The 23,748-nt window shown below is 40.1% G+C and overlaps 1 protein-coding gene across 6 annotated transcripts in view; it reads right to left on the bottom strand.

The window, feature by feature from the left end:
- cacna1bb (calcium channel, voltage-dependent, N type, alpha 1B subunit, b) overlaps nucleotides 1-23,748 on the bottom strand; it is a 219,534-nt gene that overhangs the window by 10,112 nt on the left and 185,674 nt on the right. For 3 of the 6 annotated variants that reach the window (XM_028602209.1, XM_028602210.1, XM_028602213.1), the window contains exons 39-49: nucleotides 22,008-22,099; nucleotides 21,759-21,909; nucleotides 20,812-20,939; nucleotides 15,296-15,392; nucleotides 7,116-7,221; nucleotides 6,882-6,989; nucleotides 5,917-6,026; nucleotides 5,515-5,681; nucleotides 4,751-4,898; nucleotides 4,554-4,664; nucleotides 548-586 (exon numbers count right to left, since the gene is read on the bottom strand). In XM_028602209.1, the coding sequence (XP_028458010.1) occupies nucleotides 548-586; nucleotides 4,554-4,664; nucleotides 4,751-4,898; nucleotides 5,515-5,681; nucleotides 5,917-6,026; nucleotides 6,882-6,989; nucleotides 7,116-7,221; nucleotides 15,296-15,392; nucleotides 20,812-20,939; nucleotides 21,759-21,909; nucleotides 22,008-22,099 (1,257 nt within the window). Of the gene's footprint in view, nucleotides 1-547; nucleotides 587-4,553; nucleotides 4,665-4,750; nucleotides 4,899-5,514; nucleotides 5,682-5,916; nucleotides 6,027-6,881; nucleotides 6,990-7,115; nucleotides 7,222-15,023; nucleotides 15,393-20,811; nucleotides 20,940-21,758; nucleotides 21,910-22,007; nucleotides 22,100-23,748 lie in introns of those variants that run through there. The other 3 variants (XM_028602211.1, XM_028602212.1, XM_028602214.1) reach the window with 3 other exon arrangements.

Genomic DNA, 23,748 nt, shown 5'->3' with positions numbered 1-23,748 from the left:
AAATGACAAATAAGGTTGGACAGGCTTTAGTGGTGTAGTTGAAAGAAGATAGTTATTTCAAAGCAAGAAAGCAGCGGTACTGTCCCTGTCTTGTTTCACAATCCTACAAAGACACATAAAAACCACACACTACTACACTACTACATTACTACAGAATGAGTACATACAGTACACACAACCACATTTTACCAAAGTGTCGTACTGTACTGCTGTCTGAAAAGCAGGACAGAGTGCTTGACATACCCTGGATACACGGACAAACACTTTTCCAGGGATCAAGGTATTTTATGTAAATGTAAATGTGTGTGTTGCATGTGATGTATCTATCAGCAATTTCATGGAATGACCAGTAAAGTATACTGTATATGTAGGATGGTCACTTTGTCCATGATGGCGGGAGGGTGTGAACTCTGCACTGAGATGAGAGGAGCACATGGAGGCAAACACAGACATGAGACAAGAAGAAAAAGAGGGAGAGGATGAGAGGAGGAGGACAGAAGAAAAAGAAGAAGAGAAAAATAGAGGTGGCACAACATGTGGTACATACTGCCAGGTGGGTCCCAGGGGCGTGGCGAGGGTGGCTCCGCTATCAGACAGCACATACAAGAGGGAGGTGGGCAAAACATTAGCAGTGGGCATCAAAATTAGGAGAAAGGGAAGACAGAAGAGGAGAGAAGAGACTGAGGAAGAATAACGCTGGCGATATTCAGTATTTTCTTATTGTCCATGAACCAGCCAAAACCAACAATGACAATCCTACCAAAACCTATGTGTGTGTCCAAAGCCTGATACATTGGCACGCGCTGCAGAGTCCACATCACCCCTTTCTTCCAAAAACCTCCACTCCACTCCCGTTTCAAAACTCTACTCACTACCAACTTGCTAGCTAGCTTTTCGTGTAATATTGTTCAATTAAAAACACATCAATGAGCCACACTATTGCACTGGGTGACATGTTCCTTTCATTACCATGAACACACACATACACACCATCCTGCTGCTGTAAATACTCACTACTAGAGCACCAAATGTATATTAATCTGCAGTTTCAAAATAGTCCCCAACGTATGCACTATTTACTTCTATTTGAGTAACATTTACTAAAAACTACAGTGCCCAGCTGTTTTATGAAATACTTAGCATTTATTAGAAATAAAACTAAATATTTGTAACGCTTTGTTGGTTTTGGTCTTTTCATGGGAAGTGTTGACAATAACAGAAGTATAGAATAACGCCAGCCTTATCTTTTAAAGAGAGTGAGAGATCAAAATGCAACATAAACATAAGGAAAGCACATGTTAAGTGTTGTTGGAGAGCGCACGGTGACAGAGAGAGACAGACAGACAAAAACAGACAGATGAGACAATCCAGGAAACAGAGAAGTGATGGGCAGAAAAATCAACTTGACATGACATCCATATGCTGCAGACAAGAGCAGCTACTGTAACTCACAGAATGACAGTAAAAAAAAGTTTGAAACAAAAATTATACAGATAGTGAAATTCATGAAAATAAATGGATAACTGCAGTCATGCAAAACTCAGAGGTTAGATTAAAGGGTAACTACCATTTTTTTTTTTCAACCTCTAATAGACGGATGTGACCAAAAATCTTTAAATTTGGTCCAGTATTGAGCGAGATTGCAATGACGGGCCTGCGCGAACCAAGCTACAATGTAACCTAATGGGGCAATTGTAGAGCCTTGCTTTTTGTCCTATAAAAGGGATTTTGTTGCTACTGACAGGCTTAGATTGATACTAAAAGTGTCCTTTGAGCCTGAGTCTAGTCTATGGATGAAGTATATGGATGAAGAGCGGGAGAGGAGAGGAGAGGGGAGGGAGAGGGAGAGAGAGAGAGAGAGAGAGAGAGAGAGAGAGAGGCTGCAACTGCTCAGTGTTTTGTGTGGTCAATACGCTAGATAATACATCCATGATTTTGTGTTATCTAAAAGATTTTCAATAAAAACAATGGTTCATATTTGCTCATGTCTCTATGACAGGCCTGTTGATTAGAGAGGGAAATCCTCTGTCGTGGTAACAGCATCGTGTCTGAGGTATGTCACTGGACACATCTAGACCACAGATATCTGGCAGCAACAGATCTCACTCCTGACATCTTATTTGAGCATATAGGGGCACAGCACCCACGGGAGCACCACCAATATCCCCGGCCTCGCAGCCCTCCAACTGCTGCTTCACCCTCCTCTGCCCGCTGCCTCTCGCTCTCTTTCTCTACTCTGGCTCAAATCAATAGCCTACATGTGGTCATCGAACTATAACGACCTCATCCACATTGTCGAAATCATTTAAATATTGAGCCATTACATTTAACATATTTTAGATAACAGGAGCCTATAATTTCTGTAGCTTACGCCGTAACAACAGACCACCTGAACGCCTTTTTCTAGTCTTGCGTTTCATTCTCCATACCACTGTCTTCGGACAAAAAGTCACGTCCTGAGATCGATAATGGTGTCAGGCCCTAACCCTAACCCAAGTACCAAAAAAAAATGTTATTGGACAAAAATCAAGGCTTCACAATTGCCCCATTAGGCTACACTGTAGCTCGGTTTGCGCCGGCTCGTCATTGCGATCTTGCTCAATACCGGACAAATTCAAAGATTTTTGGTCACATCTGTCTATCAAACACAAATGCATGGGGAAATGGGTTGAACAGAGAGAATGCTATTGTAGGTGAGTGTGAATAATGTATGAAATATAAAAAAAATGATGTTAACAATTGTATAATTGAGGTAAACTAAATACATTTAAAGCCTTTACAAAATAGCATCCTCTGTTTTTTTTAAGAAATCCAACTTACAATTGATCTTATGTTGTATATACATGAACAGGTTAGTATGATGAAGGTCAATACTTACTGTAAAAGGATGAATACACTATCTGTATTCCACCTACCAGTAGTTTCTATTTTAATGCTAAATTAAAAAAGGACTGAATAAATTGTATCATCTGAACTGTCTGACCTGGACAAATAATTATCAGGAAGCGTAGATAAGACCTGTGGATCTGTATTTTCAAACAACATTTTAGTACCACCTATTTATTTTGTTTCCTTTTTTACAACACAGAATTCCTTTTTGCACGTTTTAAGATCTCCATATTTGAACTGCAGGGAATATACACTTAAAGGAATAGTTCAACATTTTGGGACATAGGCTGAGTTGGTTGCTTTCTGAGAGTTAGATAAGAAAATCAATATCACGCTTATGTCTATGTGTTAAGTATGGAGCTAAAGCCAGGAGACGCTTAGTTTAGCTTAGCTCAGCATAATGACTGGATTTCTTTCCATACACAAACAGAAATGTAAAATCAATTGTGGTTTTAGGGGGAGTTAAACGCTATAACTATTTCTATTTCCTTAAAGTGCTCATAATATGCTCATCTTCAGGTTCATAATTGTATTTAGAGGTTGTATCAGAATAGGTTTACATGGTTTTATTTTCAAAAAACACCATATTTTTGTTGTGCTGCACATTGCTGCAGCTCCTCTTTTCACCCTGTGTGTTGAGCTCTCTGTTTTAGCTACAGAGTGAGACATCTCACTTCTGTTCCATCTTTGTTGGGAGTCGCACACGCTCAGTAGCTAGGTAAGGACTACTAGCCAGTCAGAAGCAGAGTATGAGGGTGTGCCACTTTATAAACCTATAACGTGCACAAAAAAGATATATAACACAATAAAGGAAAGGGAAAAAGCCGAAAAAGCATAATATGAGCATTTTAACTAATTCTTTATGGTAAGCTAATTGCTTTCCGACACTAGCTCCTTAACGCAGAGACATGAGTGTGGTATCGAAAAACAGTATGTTGTCAAATTCATCAAAAAAAGTCAAAAACTCTCTGCTCTACTGGTGATTCAATATCAAAATATCTAATATTTCTGCTTTCTTTTGTAAATTTGTAAAAATGGCACATTTCATCAGCCAATGACATAAGTGGTGTAGCACCATTTGGGTGGAGGCAGAGATTTTAGATGGCATTGTAGAGAAAACACAAAGTTATTTAGTTAGATAATTATGTCTCTGGCTAACATTATATATTTGTATGCAGCAGTAATTTAATAACTTTCTTAGTCTATCAATGAGAATAGGTGTGCAGGTGCTCCATGTTGTGCACTTTGCTGAGTTCATCTGTCCTCAATTTCCTCCTCTGTAATAAATGTAAAATTGTCAGACTGGAGAGGTTGGGGTTAGCAGGATGAACTGATGTGGACTGACAGAGTGGCTCTGTTAGCTCACGGCTGCTTTTACTACCCAGCTATCATTCAGCATTGCGCCGGCCTTTTTTCAGCCCTTTTCCAGTCCTACCTCAGCCACCTGTTCACTGCTAAACACAGACTTATTATTTTGTATTTCCTGTTTTACATCGCAGAAGACATTGTTGAAAAGTCTAAGGTATCCACAGTGTCTGCATTTTCCAAATCTGATAATATCACAAGAATGCAGCTCCAACAGAGCAGCTGTTAATGAACTAAAGAGATCTTTTCAGAGAGCAGTAAAACAGGAGGCACAGCATCATGAGCACTGAGGAGCTTACGTAGTACTCAGCATTAAGTCGGGGCAGTGAAGCCGCTCTGCAGTGGGCCTCCAGGATTGGATATCCCTCTGTGTCTGAAATGTTCTCCACCTGCTTCAGTTCAACAAATTCCTGCATGAAAAAGAAGTAGTAGTCTGTATAGAGGCAGATGACACAGACGTTAAAATGCTAAATAACATGTAGATGATGGCGTTTACTTGGTGTCGGTGTACCTGAGGTCTTGTGGAATATGGCACATCCTCTGACTGGCCTCTCTGGAGTTTCCTTCGACCTTTGGGCCTCTGGTGCGCTGCCTGAGAAACATCTCCGGACTGGGAATGTTTTATGGCACTCCTCTTGTTTGGTCTGTGTGTGAACACACAAGAGCTCTGATATTTGCAACTAATTGGTGTTGTAAGATAAGATATACTGTGAACTCAGCAAACACCATTTTAGAGTTTTTCCTGATAGAACCATATGTCAGTGTCAACTATTTGTCAATGACAATATTTTCCCTTATTTTCATTTCTAAGGGCATTTGTCTAATGAAAAATGTACTTTTAGGAATTTGTTGGAACCCTGATTTGATTTAGGGCAATTCCTAAATATTACAGAACATGTTGTCTTGTACTTGAAGGTAATATTACAATAATATAGAAAAGTAACGCACACCAAGGCCTGTTGTGAGGTGCTGATCACTGGAGGTAGACTTGAAAGTAAGAAAAAAAGTGTCCACACTCTGGCTCCATAATGTATGCAGTTCTCTATTTTATTTACGTTATGACATTTCGGCCCTCAGGCCTTGTTGATTTTGAAGAAGGCCTGAGGGCCGAAACGCCTCTAAAATAGAGACATACGTATGGAACCAGAGTGTATTGAACTTTTTTCTTACTTTCAATGTTAAAATGTTGAACAACAGCTCCATCTAAGTTGGTGATAGATTATGTGTCTACTGCAAATGATGGAGAAGGCAGTCCCTTACACTGTGTCCCTGTTAACCGAGATGATGGTTGTAGTGGGCAGCAGTTCTGGCTTGGCTTCTGGCTCAGGCTGGGATGGGAGGGGCTGTTTGGGGCTGCAGATCAGCGGCTCTACTTCCTGTATTTGAGTGAGGGGCAGCATGGGACGGAACAACGCCCCAAGTTTACTCTGCAGGACAGATCAACAAAAATGTCATTACATTAACATTATACAATTTATATAGAAAGCACGTGAAATAAGATTTATTTGGAATGTTCTTAGATTGTTATGACTACCAAAAAAATCCTATGCTAGAAATGATTAAAACATTTTCTAATTCATTCAAGTTTGTTGCGGTGAGTTTTTTTTCTGCCTAAACCCCCTCTGAACTCTTCACATGCACATTTTTCACAACACATTGTACCTGAGGTCCCCCTGTACAATGCTGCTGCTGGAGTCTCTTGGCACAAGTGTGCTTATAGTAGTCAAAGATCATTAGAGCAGCATAGACTTTCCCCACAGTCAGCTCATTGTCTGGAGGAGAGAGCAGAGTTAGAGACTGTTCTGCCATGAGGCCGGTAGGTGGCGCCAGAAGAGCAACAACACAGAGTAAATAGGAGGATATGGACAGTATGTGCCTGGTCATTGTGGGTGGGAACTGAGCTGCACTGTCATGTTCACTAGAAATAAGACACTACGCACAGGACCACACTGCAAACCATCTAAGTGTTGACCAAAAGTAAAAGTATATTGAAAGAAAACACAACAATGCATATCAATGCACTAACATCAAGAACACTGACTTCTCTAGATTCTTCTCTAGAAACCTAGAAAACATTTCACCACATTCGCTTTGAGAAACCAACACAATTAGGGCTTAATAGCAGACAAAAATGTGAGAAGAATCTCCATCGTACTAAGCAAATTTAATCGATTACTGCATTTTAAAGTCTTGTTTTCTTAAAAAAGCTCACAAATCTGCCAAATGATTATTTAGTTAGCTAGTGTCCAACACAAATCAAGCTGTTTTAAGAAATATCTATTTATATCTGAGTGTCTGTATCTTAAAAGAAGATAAAATATGATGGTGAACTAGGATCAAGAAAAACCGAAACTTGAACCGAGACAATTCCTGAAACATTTTCATTTAGACTTTTTTTCTTACCATACTACAGATTTTGTTTAGGAAACTAATACTCAATAACAGACAAAAATGGGTAGCTAGGGGGAAGATTATGCAGTGCACAGCCATATGAAGAAGAGACAGAAAATGAACATGAACATTTTTCAAAGATGAAGTTCTGAATATAAAGAGGAAGAGCTCAAGTGAAGAGCAAACATCTGGGTTTCAGTAGAGCCCAGTAGAACCCCAACAGAACCGTGGCTCACATTTAGGTGGCGTCACCAGCAGGTCGACAGTCTTCTGCGACAGGTTGGGCCAGACTCGGTTTATCTCCCTCTTCAAGTCAGCGTCACACAAATGCTGCGCCAGGACCCCTGAGGACGGTCCCACAAACATGTCACATCAAATCTGCAGCACAGCGATCACAGCCATTTGCATAAACAACAGAGCCATAGGTCCGTCCGCAAGGGATTCTGGATTTTGTAGTTTTAGTCTCTCACCAGATGCCAGTTTGATCTCCAGGGCTGTGCGAATCAAGGCCATCAGCGTGGAGGTGAAATGCACCGTGTTGTCAGCCGCGATGGGCATGTTCATCTTCACCAATCGCTGAGAGGAATGGAAATAAAGAGGAGGGGGCATAAATCAGGAACAAACAACCAACAGCTGAAGGAAAGGAGACTGGATTAAATATGTAACTACAAGTCAAATTAAAGGATAGCTGTTTCAAACTTTAACTTTAGTACAAAAACTCTGGTTCTCTGTCAGGTGAACAAATCTTGTTTGTCCACCCAGAGTTTATGTCTTTCAAATAATAAATAATGATAAATATTTTTTTGAATTGTGTCAATCCGACTTTACCAATAATATACTGTAAAACAACTGGTGAAAAACATCCACAGTTACATGTTAGGGCTGCAGCTAATGATTATTTTCATTAACAATCAATCTGTCAGTTACCCTCTTACAAACTCCAATTCCCATGAAGTTGGGACCTTGTATAAAACATAAATAAAAACAGAATACAATGATTTGAAAATCCTTTCCAATCTATATTCAATTTAATACACTACAAAGACAAGCTATTTAATGTTCAAACTGATAATCTATTTTTTTTGTGTGCAAATATTCACTCATTTTGAATTGGATGCCTGCAACACATTTCAAAAAAGCTGGAACAGGGGCAACAAAAGACTGAGAAAGTTGAGGAATGCTCAAAAAACACCTGTTTGGAACATTCCACAGGTGAACAGGTTAATTGGTAATGATTGGGTATAAAAAGGAGCATCCCCAAAAAGCTCAGTTGCTCACAAGCAAGGCCCATCCTGAGGTTCACCACTTTGTGAACAACTGCGTTGAGGAAATAGTCCAACAGTTTAAGAACATTTCTCAATGTACAATTGCAAGGCATGTCATCATCTACAATCCATAATATCATCAAAAGATCCAGAGAATCTGGAGAAATCTCTGCACGTAAGCAGCAAGGCAGAAAACCAACATTAAATGACCGTGACCTTCGATCCCTCAGGTGGCACTGCATTAAAAACAAACATCATTATGTAAAGGATATCACCACGTGGGCTCAGGAACACTTAAACCATTGTCAGTTAACACTGTTTGTCACTACATCTACAAACGCAAGTTAAAACTCTACAATGCAAAGCAAAAGCCATATATCAACAACACCAGAAACGCCGCCGGCTTCTCTGAGCCCGAGCTCATCTGAGATGGACTGACGCAAAGTGGAAAAGTGTGCTGTGGTCTGACGAGTCTCATTTAAAATTGTTTTTGGAAATCATGCACGTCCTGCCCTTCGGGCCAAAGAGGAAAAGGACCATCCAGATTGTTATCAGCACAAAGTTCAAAAGCCAGCATCTGTGATGGTATAGGGGTGTGTTAGTGCCCATGGCATGGGTAACTTGTACATCTGTGAAGGCACCATTAATGCTGAAAGGTACATACAGGTTTTGGAGCAACATATGCTGCCATCCAAGCAAAGTCTTTTGCAGGGACGTCCCTGCTAATTTCAGCAAGACGATGCTAAGCCACATTCTGCACGTGTTACAACAGTGTGGCTTCGTAGTAAAAGAGTGCGGGTACTAGACTGGCCTGCCTGCGGTCCAGACCTGTCCCCCATTGAAAATGTGGGGCGCATTATGAAGCGCAAAACACAACAATGGTTGTTGAGCAACTGAAGTCGTACATCAAGCAAGAATGGGAAAGAATTCCACCTACAAAGCTTCAACAATCAGTGTCTTCAGTTCCCAAACATTTATTTAGTGTTGTTAAAAGGAAAGGTGATGTAACACAGTGGTAAACATGCCCCTGTTCCAGTTTTTTTGGAACATGTTGCTAGCATCAAATTCAAAATGAGTGAATATTTGCAAAAAGTTTATCAGTTTGAACATGAAATATATTGTCTTTGTAGTGTATTCAATTGAATATAGGTTGAAAAGGATTTGCAAATCATTGTATTCTCTTTTTATTTACATTTTACATGTCACAACTTCACTGGAATTGTGGCTTGTAATCCTTTAGTCAATAACCCATCAGAAAATAGTAAAGAAGCCCATCACAATTTCCCAGAGTGCAATTTGTGCCGTGTTTTGTCTGTCCAACAGTCCTTTAATGATATGAACAGAGAAAAACATAAAATCCTCACATTTGAGAAGATGGGACCAGCGAATGTTTGGCATTTATGTTTGTTAACTGACCTAATTAAATAGGGATATCATTGTAGATTCATTCACTTTCAAACTCCATTAATCAATGAATAATTTCAGTCCATACAAAGCCCTAAAACTGTGTGCCCACCATGCACACCTATTTTTAAGCCAAGATGAATGCATGGAGCTTTGTGCTGTTAATGGCTGCTGCTGTTGCTATGAGACTATTGCAAATCCACTGGAAATGTAGCAGGCTTCAGCTAAAAGCTGAAATATGATTAACTTGTGATGCTAAGCACTGTGAGCTCACAGAACATGGTAAGCTCTCACTGCTGCTGGAAACATGCAGCAGCACATCTCTGTTGTGAAAATAATGACTTGGAGGCCTGAGAAGAAAACAGAGGTCGCTGGTGGACCCACATCCATCAAACTATTAGTGTCCTTAAGACACTGCAGAAGATAGGTACCTGTTTGATTGAGGCTATCTTTACTTACATGCTGTGTGTATATTGAGAGAGTTATTGTTTGCTTTAATTATTCCTCCTCTTATTAGCCATGAAGATATACCACTGTAGTGTTTTCCCTAGGTTTGTGGAAGACTTAGGTGCACGCATTTGGCAGGGGGCTTATGGGTCCTCCTTCAAGAAAATGTTACATTTAAAATTTTATTGACATATCTGTGTCTAAAATGTTGGAAAAGCTAGAGCATATAATAGATAAATGACACTCAAAACGGCTAAATGACAAAAATAACAAAATAAAGTCCACTGGAGACCAACTACAATCATTAGATCTGAGAAAAGTCCTTGAGTTAGTTTTGATGCTCACATTGGGCCTCATTCACCAATATCTTCCTAAGTTTTCTCTTAAATATGTTCTTAAGAAGGTTCCTAAGAAAAGTCTACGTTGGATTCATGACGTGTTCTTAAACAGCAGAATTGTTTGCACCTGTGTTCTTAGGATTGATGAATCCCACGTCTTCGTAACTGAAAGCGCGTGCCAGTTTTTCCTAATTAGCATAAGAAAACGCCCGCAAATTCCCATATAAGGACATGACACGTCCTGTGCACCTCCTGGGAGACAGGATTTTGGAGATTGTCGGAGCCGCGGTGGAGGAAGTACTTAAATAAAAGTACTTAGACACCAAAAGACCAAAGACATATTTACTTTAGTAAAAGTAGAAGGTGTCCAGTACCACAAACAAGGACTGGCTTTTAAAAAAAGTTCCTATCCTAACAACCTATCCTAACCAGCATAAAACGGAAATGTGTTGTTAGAATCGGAATGCGGTTGGTTTTATTCATGGATTGATTTTATTTTTTTTAACCATGCAAGTAAGCAAATTAAGTGTGTGAAGCAGCGCAAATGGGGAGATGTGAAGAGGTCCAGCCAAATAAAGAAGATATAAACGTGTCTTACGCAGCCTGGCGGATAGTAAACAACGCTGTGGAGAGAAATAGATGGCAACTTTGATTTAAAAACGGGAATAATAAAAAACAAAATTTTCATTTTCACTTTTACCGGGGGCTGTATTACCGAGGGTTAGTGGCGCTGCGCCCGGGCTCTGCAGCACCGGAGCCGGCTTGAATCAGCGGTCCCCATATATACAGTATCTACGGCAACCAAACTTTACTGGTGAGACAAACGTGTGACGGTCAGGAAGACGTTTTGGCAGAGGGGAAACTGATCAGAAAATGTAACGGAACATTGTAGAAATGTAGTGGAGTAGAAAGTATAGATAATTGCTGCAAAATGTAACAAAGTAAAAGTCAAAAGTATGCACTATTGAGTCTACTTAAGTAAAGTACAGATACATGAAAAATGTACTTAAGTACAGTTACGACAAATTTGTACTTTGTTACATTCTACCACTGCATTTTGGCCCTATATATAGCGATCAATCACCAAATAACGCAGGATTTAATCAGTTTAATTGCTGATGTAAATTGCAGTGTTAGTGTTTTTTTTGCATTATATGATTTTTTTTTTTCAACAAATGATCAGAAATACATTACAGTACAATACTATCATTGTAAACGACTGAATTAAATAAAATGCAGTAAGCAATCATTTGGAGCAAATTGTCATCACTCAAATGTGCGTAAGAGTGCTTTTCAGTGTTCGTAGATTTTGTTCTTCGCTAAGTTAAGAAAACATTAGTCAATGTCAGAATCTTCGTAAAAAGTGCGTAAGAAGGGTTTAAGAACACATTTCTTCGTAAGAACGGTTGGTGAATGAGGCCCATTGATTTTACATTCATTCGGTTTAGGTGGTGCCCAAAATTTGGGTGCTGCGTCTAAGCCTTATGATGGAAGGGAAAACCCTGTGTGCGACTAAACTGCAAGATGGGGAGCAAAATCCACAGTCCTCGATGGGTGCATTAATGCATTCTAAAGTTCAGCTGAAGCTAATACTGTATAATAAAGTGGGTATCTCTTACATGGCAGTCGTGTGCAGGTTTATTAGACGTGTTGTGTCCCGGCAACAAACCCACAGAACATGCAAGGACACGCTGAGAGAAAAAGCTTTGAAAGATCCCTACTTTCTTTTGCTTACTAAGGCTACTGAAGCCTTATGTCGTTTGGTTTGGACAGGTGTTTGGACAAAACAGGCAATTTAAAAATGTTACCCCTGAGGCCTGTTTTCACCATTTTCTGACACTTTATGGACTAAATGATGAATTGTTTCATTAAAATAGCTATAACAGGTAATGGCAGCCCTACATTGCGTGCGGTGTGCTCCAAAGTTCTAAAATCTAGTAAATATTAGTCCAATTACTAGGCAGCACAGAGGCTCATTATGATTATTAATTCAGAAGTATTTCTACAGTAGGTTATGAAACATAAAATGCATCAGGCATTAACTGTAAAAATTAGAAACTGCTCAGCATTGATCCACGCCACGCACGGCTTCTGGATCAATGCTTCAATGAAATAATTTATGCACACATGCATATTGGAGTTAGTACAATACACTGACAGTGAGGCTGGAGGGATGCGCTGGACATGGAACTATCAATTAAAATAAAAATAAAAAAGCAAAAGCAAAAACCATCAAACATTTGTGAAAAAAGGAAAAGTGTAGCTGAGCTAAGGAAACCGAGAAAGTATATTCACTCTGGGAGCATAACAATACAGATGAAGAGATGGAGAGATGAGAGGCAAGAAGAGGAGGAGGTGGTGGAGTATGTGCCTTAACTGGAAAGCATCTACACACAAGTCTTGCATCTTTCTCCCCGAAACAGAGAATGGCTGCAGACCATGAGCATCAGACAAATAAAGAAATACATATAGTGCTCAAAAAGCAACTAGGATGCATGCTTGACTTGCGCACGCACACACACACACACACGCGCACACACACACACACACACACACACACACACACACACACACACACACACACACACACACACACACACACACACACACACACACACACACACACACACACACGGTGAAGTTAGAGGTAGATGAGAGGAAACAAATCCCTCGAGAGGGTCAAAGAAAGATCATCCAAAAGAGTGAAGCTGAGCCTGCAGACAGAACATGAAACTGGAAAACGAGAGGGTAACAGGGACAACTGTGACTATCAGGGGAAGACGTGCTCATTAGGAAGGGAGGTTAACAAGGGGCGCAATGAACAAAGTAGGGGGAGGGGGAAAATAGAAAAATAGAGATGTGGAGAAAAACACTAGCTTTGCTCTATAGACCATAGCTGCTCTCGCTCTTCGGTGTCTTTTTTCTCAGGTCTTTGTCTGCCGATTCTCAAAAACAGGAGTTATATTTGGATATGCGACCGCGTCAGACCCAGACATTTGTAACTGAGGCGAGGGGCAGGGCTGCTTTAAATGTGATTTATTTGGACAGCTGTGCGTGCAATGAAACCATTCACGTTGAGCCATGTGCATGCTAAGAGGTAAGCAGCTGGCAGGGACTACCTGAGGATTGTTGACCCCACTAGTATAAAAGTCTTACATATAATCATGGGATAAATGTGCCATGACAGAATGAGAAGATGGTGAAAGTGTTCTTAAATGTCCCATCTTTCAGTGTTGAGAAATCCTCCAATAATTCCTTATGAGCATCTGAATCCTGATGAGATGCTGAACTAAATAATTTATTTCTTTGCCAAACCTTACAATAACAGTAATTCAATCAAAACAGGTTTTTGAGAAACCTGGTATGGCTGTTGTGATGATTTTGGCCACTAGGGGGGCAAACAAAACTCCAAAAGAAGGTGCTCTGTAATGCCATTTTTTTCCACTGCATGGCATGGCTCGACTCACTCTTTTTTGGTTTTCCATTAAAAGAAGTTGTGAATATTACCTGGTACTTTTTTGGGAACACCTCTGAGCCGATACTTAAAGGTGTTAAAACACAGCAGACCACCGATTGGTCAGAGAGAACCGTCACTATCACAACACGGCACACCCTGCACAAACCTGCCATTTTTAAGAAGGAAAGCTAACATCAATAGCAACCGCAATTTTTATTTTATTAACTCGACACAGATTTTAATAAATGGCAGCCCGCAAAAAACGCAGGTTTGTGCACGATGGCCTGTGTCCAGATGACTTGTGGTTGAAGATGATGTCACGGCACTTTCATCCTGCCTACACTAAGGGAATATTATCAGCAGTGGAAAACAAAAAGAGAAAAGTACTAGTACCAAAAAAGTCAAGCAGCGCCGTACCATACAGTGGAAACATGGCATTAGCAAACTATTTTCACATTCAGCAGACACAGAGCAACTATTTGGAGTTTCTATTCCACGTTATATATCTGTCCAATATTCATTCTCTTTCTAACTCTGGTTGTGTCTCCACTAGCCCCATTTGATACTTGAGCATTCCATATGTTACTGCGCTATTCATTAACATGGCGTCTCCAACACAAACCTTAAGGGAAACAAAAATACAACCACACTAGGCTGTGCTTTTACCTAAATGCTAACACTCTCATAATGAAAATGTAAACATGCTGATGTTTAGATGGTAAAGTTTACCATGTTTAACATCATAGATTAGGAAGTTAGCATCCTAACATGTGAAATAGGACTAAACACAAACTACATCTGAGGCTGATGGGGATATCAGTTCTATTCGGTCATAAACCAAAGTATTGGAAAAGGTCAAATCTTGACCTGATGGTGGCGCTAGATAAAAAGTCAGGGGATCACCAAAGTCAGTAACATTCATCCCCTGGGGACCATGAAGCAAAATTTTATGGCAATTTAAACGTGGTCGAGATGGCAATTTATCCAAGCGCTTACATCCCTAAAGCTCTGCCCGTAGCAAGGCAGAAAATCGAAACACTAATGTTTACCAGTTATCCAGTGGGTTGCATCTTCAAAAGGTACAGTTCAGTATTTTCTTTGTCTCACAGATATCTATAGTCTGCCCAGAAAGATAAAATATGATCCACATTGAAATCCACTCTACTCTTCTTCGCTGGATGGATATTGAGTCCACTTCATGACTTCATATGGCAGGCCACATCAGCCTGGCTGTGTCTGTGGAAACATTGGTTTCACCCTGGGCAAATATTTCATCATTTCAGACAGACATCTGTGACATCACAAAAACATTTGAAGATACAACCTGGTACTGGATAACAGGTGCAAACAAAGATTTACAGACAAATCACAGAGTAAAGTACACTCCTACACCTACCAACACCTGAGAAAAATATTGGTCTCTTCAGCTGTTAGCTATTCTACTTTCCTCTGCAGATAGCCACTAACTTTGTCTGTATGCTTGTTTGCTGAAAACAGCTGCTGATGGTTTGCTCTCTGATCTTGGCCCTCCCGTAGATGAAATGTACAACGAACCCTCGCAGAGCATGACATGGCCGCAGAGCTTCAAAGATGAACAGAAAGAACAGCACAACAGCAGGCCAGAAGATACTGACTGTGACACACTGACAGAAGCCTGGACATGTTTGACATGTGGAAGCAGGGAAACCAGCCGTGACTGAAGGGAGGGAGGGGAACGGAGGAGAAAGGAGTAATTCTACCTTATAGGCGACCCGGGGCGGACATTTCTTCCCCAAACCTAGCGGAGGGGACATGTCGCGAAGCATCTCGTACATATCGCGGTAATTCATGCGGCCGCTTCCCAGGGGAAAGATGGTAGGAGGCCATGGAAGGAGGAATGAAGATTTTCCAGGTGAGGAGGTGTTGGGATTAACAGGGGTTGGGGAAGTTACATAATGACAGAAAGTGGCAATAGAATGGGAGGGGAAAGAGAGGGAAACACAGAAATCCTTGTTAATAAGATTTCCAGGATATCATGATGTGGAATACCATCCTGGTTGGGTTTTAGGATTCAGGAATGGATCCCAGAGGAGGAGGGAGGGGAGGATGCTCCGGAGGATTCCCTGTGCAGAGATGCTGGATGGAGGGATCATGGTGGAAGATATGCATTTAGGAACCAGAGTGCATTTTATGATAAAGGCTTACTACAACAAAAATCTGTCTTTCACCACCTGAAGGCTTGAAAGGTGGCTCTGATGAAATTAAAGCTCGGATTCACAGTACTTACAATGATTTACAATGTCAACCTAACCTATAGAAATTCCTAAACCTGGGCCTAAACCCATGTAGGCTGAGTCCTTTGCAGTGGCCCGGGTTCGAGCCCGACCTACGGCCCTTTGCTGCGTGTCATCCCCCATCTCTCTCCCACCTTTCCCGTCTATTCACTGTCACTGTCAAATAAAGGGAAAAGCCCCAAAAAAATATCTTTTAAAAAAGAAATTCCTAAACCACTCCTGCAACATACTACACTGCCCAAGCTGCAGGTCACAGGATGTGCTTGTGCCGAAAAGTTTTTTTCCCCATACACAATCATTCATGCAAAACAACCAACTTTTTTTTTTTTCTAGAGGTCACAAACATCCAAATGCAATACAAACTTCAAAACCAAAATTTCAAAACTTGTATTGGGAGTCTCAGGTAGAAAAAAAGACATTAACGCTCACGTGTTATGGGCACTGAAATTAACTGGTAGGCGACTTTTATTGGAAACAACTGACGCCATCCTAGAACACAATATTCAGTTCTTTTAAAAGAGCACTTCCCATTTACACTCCTTTAAAACTGTCAAACTCATGATCAACAGCTTTAAGAAGAAAGTATAATAATCAGTGCAGAAAAACCAGAGATTTTTTTATTCCACACATTCTAGGCCCAATCACAAAGTTTGTCTACAATAAGTTCGGGGTAGAAAACTCCTGCATCCTGTATACAATTTAACGGGGGAGATATACTCGGGGATAATATACTGTCATCTCATTCATCAAAAATGCATGTTTGATGATTTCATATTTCAACAATTTCACAAACATTAGCTTGGAGACCTAATTTACCTGTTGGGCCACAGACTAAAGAAAAGTTGAGTTAAAATCAGTTGAATTCCCCTTTGATACATCAATGGAAAAATGCTGCAGAAGTGGTTTGAGAATTTTCTACGTGGTTTTTATGTTTTCTTTCGGTTTCTTTTTTTGCCATGACTCTGAGTCATTGGAATCCAATATAATCCAAGCTGACCACAGTGATCGCCCTTCTCAAAAGAGCAGCTACAAACCTTTCAGAGCCAACTTTCAAGGTGGTTACTATTTCAGATGTCCAGTGGAGTATTCCTTTACAATGCCCTCTGTTCCTGCATGCTAAGAGACATTAGCAGTAACCAAAGTGGAAACAAAGCACACAATGCTCGCTCTCCACTAACCACTCTCCTTTCACTCCTGTGTTTAGAAGCAGGGAAATATCTTAGACATCACATTAGATGCCTTTTGTTTGAGCCTGACTTGCGGCGTTGTTTCCTGCACTCGCCATGGTTACCTGCCAGCTGGTTAGTGGTGGATCGATGCGTGAATGTATGCATGTGTGGTTGGGTCATTCTCTGGCACTGCAGGGAATGAGATCAGACAGTCACAGTCCGAAACCATCACGGTCCCTTTGAAAACAAAAGGACTGTGTGGGATTGCAAACCTTATAAGCCACCCTGTTAGGGCACTTCTTCCCCAGGCCCAGGGGAGGCGAGATAAAACGCAACAATTTGTACATATCCTGATAGCATATCCTCCCGCTGTAAAAGATAAGACATGTTTAAGTGGTTAGGTCACAGGTTATTTCATTACATCATCTATAATAAGCCGTTCTCTTTTAGCGGTCATTAACAGTTCGGTAAATACTCAGTAGCAGCATAAATAATACAACAGTTGTTTCAGTTTTTATTTTTCTGACTTCATCTGTGAAATTGTTGGTGTTTATTTTGACTGTCAAAATCTAAAACTTTCATAGCTTGTTTTTGCTGACTTATTTTTTTTTTCTTACTTAGAGAGAGAAAAAGTGTCTGGAAAAGACTGTCTTCTTCTCACAGCTTGTTTTCTTTTGCAAGACATCAGAGGCCTGCACTATGAAGCAAGATTTGGCGTTAACAAGGTAACTTCAGGTTCAACCCAGGGTTTTGTGTATCACGACGGTGGATTACTTGTTACCGGGTTAAATCGCCCTGGTAACTTATGCTGAACACCTAACCTGGTCGGGAGCAGGTTATGTTGGAGATTAGAGATCAACCGGTGTAAAAGCACCGCCTACTGACCAATCAATACTCGACTGATAACGGCGTCACCGTTAGGAGATCAGGTGGAGCTCGGTGCGCTGAGAGAGAGAGAGAGAGAGAGAGAGAGAGAGAGAGAGAGAGAGGTACGCTCATAAAAGTTAAAACATTTAGAGACCGACACCGTTAACATTCCCTGATGGATATTTTTATGAAAGATATATTTTCAGCGGAGGGAATTACACGTATAGGCTATTTGTCGGCTTCTTGAGCCATGTGTTGCCAATGCCACACATCGTTTTGAATTATGTTTTTATATTTTTTTATTTTCTCTCATGATGCTTCCCACTGCCAGGATAATATAATAGGCTAAAGCAACAACAGTTTATGGAAAGCAAAAGTGTAATTATGGTCAGATCTTCTGCCTGACTGATGGGGAAGTGATATTGATAAGCGTTGTGATTTACGCATGACAGCAAGGGCTTTTTTGCCAGCTATCCTTCATGTGTTTTGCCTGTAAAACCATGTCTATGTTCTTCATATTTATGTAGAATTATAGTTTATATAGTTTTTATATATTATATGTGGCTCTGGTAGATGTTTGCGATTGGTCATGCTGTGCAAACACCGCCTCTTTTATGTGAACGCGCGCGTCGCTAGATTGGGAAACCCTGGGTTGATAACCACCGTCGTGACACAGCTTATGCAGGACCACGGTTGTTAGGTTAGGTGAAGCCGGGTAACTGAAATAAATCCAGGGCATGTTGATCTTCATTCGTAGTACAGGCCTCAGGGCCGTAGCCAGAGTTTTACAAATACTGAGGTCAGCAGTGGATTTTAAAGGTCCAATATGTAATATATTTATTGTAATAAATCAAAAAATGACCCCAATGCATCATCAGATAATAAGGAAACATGCTAACTTGAAATACTATCTTTTCTGACAACAATGCTAATGCCAGTATTTTCTCCTTTTGAAATTTCCGTTTCATGACGGAATTTCTGTTTGTGTTTTGGCCTGTGTGTTGTTATCAACTGCCCAGTTTGACAGCCAGGCCGGGTTGCCAGATATACCTGAAAATACGTAAACCCAGCGTGCTACAGCTCTAACGTTAGTACAGCCTTGAAAGCAGCAAACAGGATCAACAGAGATACAGTAGATTCTACCCGACCTAAAGAAAAAACTGGCATGTTTCTAACAGTTGCGTGACCAGAGACGTAACCAACCAATATTGGAGATGTATTTGAAAGACGGAGACAGCTTAGAGCCCAAAAGGACGCAGAGTTGGCTAATTTCCTCCTGAACAGGTAAGCATTAGCTTCAGGCCAAATTTATCACGGTTACTAGGGAAATGTCGCTTGTAACCAGTCAATATAGCCAGCATCTAACGTTAGCATCTAACGTTAGCATCTAACGTTAGCATCTAAGCGTCTAGCAACATTGTTGTGGATGCTCCTTCCACACGCTTTGGACAAGGGTCTGGCAAAGCTAGATTATGGATGCTACTGTCTCAGACTGGAAATCTCTGTGAACTTTGAGTCTGGGGAGGAGGGGGTGAGGGAGACGACTCTCTCCAGTATTTTGAATTTGTACTGCAGTAACTATTTTAAACACTAACTGTCAGTATTACATATTGCACCTTTAAAAATATATTTGGACTTTTCATATTTCATTTTTACTTAGTTTTACTTTTTGCCCAATCTTAAGGTCTAAATACTGATTGAAAGCCCACTCCCCACTGGCAGGAATGCAGTTATGGTGGAAAAATACTAAATCCTTTTTTTTTAGTTCACTGTAAAGTAGTAAAAGTGTAAAGTATATTAAAGGGAAACTTTAGTATTTTTCAAAACTCCTAGCTTAATACTGGACCAATTTCAAAATTCTTGTCCCCATTATTCACTTAGACATAAACACTGGGAAACGGACTGGATAAGATCAGGGTTGAAAAATACTAAAGTTTCCCTTTTAGTCTAAAAATACTGTAATAAGATTTTTAAATTAGCACCACATGTACATTTCTAATTGTAGAATGTAAAATTCCTCTTTAAACCCTAAATTCCCCCCCAAAAAACAAACAGGTATGGTTCTGGCCCTGTGTTTACTGTAAACTAAAGTGGTCATTTTCTTCATGCTGCAGAAAACACAACAACTTTTGGATGTGTAAAAGACATAAAAACTGTGAAATCTGTTTAAACCGTTAAACCTTTTAAAGAAATCTGTGAAAACAAGTGAAAACTGAGCCTTAAATATACTCATTGCTTCAACCTGACATAAAAATGAGTTAAAGCAGTTGACTGTTACTGAAGGCACATCTCTGAGAGCAGCTAATTTATATTCAAAGGAATAAATAATAATTCCTCCCCCGTAATGTCTGTCAGGAGATGGCAATTTCGTATTTCACATCTCGCAGTCCTGACTCACTGACAAGGCTTCTGTGAAGCCTTGGTTAAAACTTAATGAGCCTTACATAATCGGAGACAGATTACGCCTCGCACTGTCTCACGCAGAACTAGTATTGTGCTTTAGTCAAGTTAAACACTGTCAGTGTAAGGAGCAGAGAGGGCGCTGACATCGACCTGTATTCTACCCTTTAAAGGGATAGAAATACTTTCTCTTCTTCTCTCCACAGTGACAGACTGAGGAGATTTGGAGCCTGCCGGCTTAGAGGCAAAGAGGGCTGAGCGGCCGCCAAGCGGAACGCTGGATTTACATGCATCAGTCTGGCCGACAGGGGGCTCGTCAGCAGCCTCAGCCAACTTCTGGCTCAGGCTTAATGCCATTCTAAGATGGGATTTCTCCAGTTCCACATCGCAGAGTCATCCTGCTGGAACTCAGAGCTGAGAGTTCCCTGTTTCCTAGCATTCCTCTCTTCCAAAAGCAAACACTCCCCTCTTTAACACTGACACTGGCTGATATTAGGGACTATACCGTAGCTGCACAGGTCAGAGAGAAACAGCAGAAGCACTTACCAGGCAGCAGGGTCATACTCTGCCCACACGCGGATGAATTCATCAAGGTGATGGGGCCCCAGGATGGAGGCGTCCCTTGTCAGATACTCAAAGTTGTCCATGATGACAGCCACAAATAGGTTCAACATCTAGAGAAGGAAAACATAAGTATGTAAAATAAATTAATAATGAATAAATAAATAAAATCTAATTTCTACTTAAAGGACCATCTTGGTGATTTTGGATGTTTTTAGCCCAAAAACTACAAACTATACATTCTATGTTACAGCTGACTACTTCATTTCCTACATTTCCTACATGTTACTGCTGACTACTTAATTTCCTACATGTTACATATATCTTTTTGGAATTGACCACACTTGCAACTTTACTGACAATAACACTTTCCTATTGTTGACCAACAACTCACTGTTTTACTCTATTTTTGGGAAACCAATCCATGTATGTATTGGTTTATTTTGATCATTTGAATTGTTCTAGGTGAACATCTAAAAATACCTTTTGCAATTTAGCTGTTTACTTTTACTTGAAGAGATTTTGTCACATAACCAGCAGGCCATTTGCATTTTCTTCCCATTTCTCTTTTTGCTTTTCTGTAACTGTCGGCTTTTTCTGAGCTGTGCTCGGTGCAAGAAGACCTTGTCTACGACAAACTGCAAACAGGGTCTTCTCGCAGCAGGGAACAGGATTACTTTTGGGTTCATGGGGGCATAAAATCTGGATGAAAATAGGTTCAAACAAACCTGCTCCTTTCAAAAGATCTGGGTATTTTTTGATTACTGAAAACAAAACGACAAAAAGTCACAATGATCTAAGTTTGACTGTTTGCATGTTCCAATTGGTAATTGAAACATGCAAAACCACAAAACTTCAGAATAATTTGTGTCATTCAGAACACACTGTCTGAAAACAGGGGGGACGGCCCCTCGGTTTCATTTCACACTGACCAGGAAGGAGCAGAGAAAGATGAAGGAGACAAAATAGAAGTAGGCAAATTCACTTCCACACTCCTTCCCCACGGTTCCTGAGAGCTTATCACACGGCCGGTTACTGAGACACGCTAACATGATCTCGTGCCACGCCTCGCCTGTCGCACTCCTGCAACACACACAGTGACAGGACAAGGGGCTGGTGTCATCAGAAGGCACTGGGTTATTTGTGGTACTGGAATTGTTGGAATACGGAAGCAGCATTACCTGAAGAGAAGAGTCAAGGCCTGGAAAAAGGTTTGGAAGTTGTTGTGGTGATTTATTGCTGTCTCCTCATTCAGCTCGATGTTGCCAAACACCTGAGGCAGCAGGAGAGCAAACCCCAAACATTTAAAGTCCTACTCAACTGTTAGAGTCAACTACTGCAGCACAGAGACTACAACAGAGGTCTGCCCAGTCCTCAAACTAAGACCCAAAATACCAAACTTAGAACAGTTTTGGTTATTTCACAGGACAGATTATATGCATTTCTTTTTTTCTCTTTTCTTCTCACTGGTTTGAAGTGGGCAGAACTCATGTGGAAAAACACAATGTCACGTACTTCTGTAAACCAATCAGGATTTAGCAACTTTTGAATCAGAATCCGATGGTAGCTGGTGGGTAATTTGGTTAGTCAGTTGGTTGGTCAGTTAAATTTGATCAAAGCACACCCACACAGCACTGATAAAGTAAAAATTCTTAATTATTATATTACACTTTAAATGTGATTGTTGCTTATTTAGTCATAACTATCTAATATTATAGAAAATTGTAAACCAAGTTATTAGGAGCATTAAGACCCAACCCAACTAAACCCACCAGTCCTAAATTTGAGACCTGAGACCCTCTTACATCCTTTTCAATTATTTCATTATGTTTAATGATCATTTTATCATATATACTTATCACAAATATCTTTTTCATTCTCTTTTTTTTTTGTTTATACAGTATGATATGCATACCATTGTTTTATGTTATCCCAATAGTAGACCCTGTACTTCATTACATTTGGGTTTTGACAAGGAAGGTAATTTGAGAGAAAAGGGAGAAACCCTCTTTGGTTTTGCATATAATTCAATTTTATCTGTAATTAGCGTTTTTATTTAATGTATATTGCTATTTCTTCTGTATAAATTGTATCTTTTCATTATTTACTTTTACCGTCACTCAGTTTATGTATATGCTTTGTCAACATGTATTTATTCCTAACTCCATGCCAATAAATCTGCACTGATTTATTGAATAGAGTGGATAACTGCCACAACTTGGTACGTCCCACAACCCAGAAGTCTCATTTTAAATATTTATTTGCCCCTCGGCATGTCCATCATGCTGGCCTATAAACACCACAACTCTGACAGCAGTAACATATGAATGTGGCATCTTGACTTCAGCAAAAACCTGGTGACAATCTTATAAATGAGAAGAATAAAAAGTAAGTAGGCTAATCCTTTAAATCTGCTACCTCTAAAAAGGAAAAAAATAAATCAAACACCTGTACAATCTTATGCAACCCAAGGCAATAGCCCTGCAATACATATTTGGTTTGTGAAAGGTATAATATTACATTTTTATTGAGACTACTGTATGTCAGTGATGTGTTGATGCAGATTTACTGAAGGCAGATCACTGTGCTGTTGTACTGTGGGACATTATAAGGTTTACAAAGTGTTCAAATTTCATCTATTGCATCCCTGTCTGGACCGCAAAACACAGGAAGCTAGCATAGCGTCAACTAACTTAAGATAAATAACAGTACTACAGCTAGCCATGTCATTTAAAAAACAAATCACACTTAATAATTATCATTTGCTAGCAGGTGTCTACTGAAACACCTGAGACAAAGTTTCAGCCAACAATGAAATCCCCTACCATAAATTAGTGCATAGCCTACATGAAACTCATTAATAGATAAACTGATAGTTAAACCACACATAACCACATTAGACAAGTTGTATTGTGGCCTTCC

This window comes from Perca flavescens, chromosome 16 (genome assembly GCF_004354835.1).
Source record: "Perca flavescens isolate YP-PL-M2 chromosome 16, PFLA_1.0, whole genome shotgun sequence".
NCBI lineage: Eukaryota > Metazoa > Chordata > Actinopteri > Perciformes > Percidae > Perca > Perca flavescens.
Note: the sequence above shows the minus strand (reverse complement) of the source record. Positions and strands in the feature narration are given on the sequence as shown.